The 2,364-nt window shown below is 38.0% G+C and overlaps 1 protein-coding gene across 1 annotated transcript in view; it reads right to left on the bottom strand.

Moving 5' to 3' along the window:
* pum3 (pumilio RNA-binding family member 3) overlaps positions 1-2,364 on the bottom strand; it is a gene marked incomplete in the record, with an annotated part of 12,809 nt that overhangs the window by 4,280 nt on the left and 6,165 nt on the right. The window contains 3 exon segments of the mRNA XM_014028459.1: positions 312-410; positions 493-571; positions 651-754. Of these exon segments, the coding sequence (XP_013883913.1) occupies positions 312-410; positions 493-571; positions 651-754 (282 nt within the window).

Raw genomic sequence — 2,364 nt, 5'->3', positions numbered from 1 at the left:
ATATCCTGGTGGACTGATGGTCAACATCTGGTAAGTTAGTTAATTTTCTCTAAGTTTTACCTACTTTCTGTTTATTTTTATTTATTTATTTTTTGTAATTTGACTTTTTTTTTCAATATCTCCTTGGCAGTTTCAGCTTTTCCTGCTCTTCAAGCTACTTTTTGCTCATGGTTCCTATTTTATGCTAATGTTGGCTACAATTTCTGACATATTTGTGCTTTTTTTCCTGATTTTTCACTTGTTTTCTTATTTTAATCAAATGTCCTAAACTTGTAACTAAAATCAAACCATGAATGAAATCTTTGTCGAACCTTGGCCGTGCCGTGCCACAGACAGTTCATGGCCACCCGAGCCCCGTCGTGTGTGTGGGCCATGTAGACCACCGACTCCCTGATGGACTCGATCATCTCCTGCTCCGAACAGAGAGGAGTGAAGATGATGATGATGATGATGATGGCAGCAGGTTTTATCAAACAGGAAGAAGAAACTCACAGATCTCTGTTTGCTCGGTGCGAACAGGAAGAAATCCAGGAAGACTTTGTGGACCAGAGAGTGCTTGATGACCTGCTCCCTGAGACACGGTGGGACACGAGGACAAACATTCAGGTTGGACCTCGCGGGGACGGGAAGACTTTAAGAGAACCACTCACTTCTGGGCCATGGGAACCAGGATCTGCTTCATCTCGTCCATCATCTGCTCCAGTTTGTGTGGGTTGGTCTGCACCACCTTCTCCATGGTGTTCCGCTCTGCAGACTGGAACCAGACACATGTTCAGCTGCTGGACGTTCTCTTCACCACAAACGGTTCATTTTAAACACAATAAGTCACAAGTCTCAGGACACGCCTTTCTTTCAGGAACAGAAGAAAGAATAAAGCAACTCACCAAAGTTCACACAGTGAAGTTATCACCATGTAAAAGTAAAAATAATTTAAAATCTGTAAAAGATGAGATGTTTAAAGTCAACTCTAAACATTTTCTTGTGAGTGAAGTCTTYGTGTTGCCTTCAGGTACACCTCGGAAATTGAAATATCTTCTTGTATCTTAAGTAGAACAAAACGCAAATTAAAATATTTTTTAACAAATCTGAAACGACAGTTTTTTGAAAAGGTAAAGTGTCCAAATTTAACTCACAGAAATCTAAAAAGTACAAATAAATCAAATACAGAGTGAGTCAAAAGTCTCAGGACGTCATTTTATTTTAAAAACAAAACCAAGAATGAAAAATCTGAAACTCCAGCAGGTAACAGGTGAGACGAGGTTTCTTTAGACTGTGTCCAGAACATGTCGGCCATCTTGAAAGTTGGATGAAAGCTCATTGAACATGAGACAACAGCCAGTTGTTGTTTTAACTTTTAAACTACAGGTTTTATATAAATCTGTTTGCAGCGATTCATTTCTGAGATGTTTTATGACCTCCTTCCTGTTGGAAACTGACTTTGATCCAACATGGAGACTTTCAAGATGGCCGACATGTTCTGGACACAGTCTAAAGAAACCTCGTCTCACCTGTTACCTGCTGGAGTTTCAGATTTTTCATTCTTGGTTGTGTTTTTAAAATAAAATGACGTCCTGAGACTTTTGACTCAAACTGTATTTTATTTATTTTTACTTTTTAGATTTCTGAGTTAAATTTGGACAATTTACTTTCTCAAAAACTGTCATTTCAGATTTGTTAAAATATATTTTAATTTGCATTTTGTTCTGCATAAGATACAAGAAGATAATTTAATTTCCGAGGTGTACGTGAAGGCAACACAAAGACTTTACTCACAAAGTAATGTTTAGAGTTGATTTTAAACATCTCACCGTTTACAGATTTTAAATTATTTTTACTCTTACATGGTGATAATTTCACTGTGTAAACTTCAGTGAGTTGCTGCTAAACTTAAAGGCCGTCAACTCTTTGAAGGAATGAATATCGCTCGCTGTCTGCCAGAGTAAACCTCAAAAACAAAGTAAAATCTGATACAAAACATCAAGCTCAGAATATATGTTGGGGACAACTCTCAACTACTACCATACCAAATTATAGGTCAATATCTGTCAAACTGTCTGAGTTAGAGCAGTTAGGTGGTTTTTTAAAGTCCGGTGGCTGTGCCAGCCAGTTTAAATAGAGGAGGCTCCAAAASTTGAACAGTTTTAACTGTTTGTTTAATAATTAACTTCTGAAAGTTTCAACATTATTGGATCAGTGGTTCATGAGATATTTTGCTAACAGACACGAGAAGAGATGACATCTGGTTTTATTATAAAACTGACTGACTGGTGCCCCCTAGTGGCCAAAAACCTCACACGTGTGTGTGTGTGTGTGTGTGTGTGTGTGGTGATCTGTTTTAACACCACTTACAGACAGAACGGCCTG

This window comes from Austrofundulus limnaeus, unplaced genomic scaffold (assembly GCF_001266775.1).
Source record: "Austrofundulus limnaeus strain Quisiro unplaced genomic scaffold, Austrofundulus_limnaeus-1.0 Scaffold765, whole genome shotgun sequence".
NCBI lineage: Eukaryota > Metazoa > Chordata > Actinopteri > Cyprinodontiformes > Rivulidae > Austrofundulus > Austrofundulus limnaeus.
This window is presented reverse-complemented; position numbering and strand designations above follow the sequence as displayed.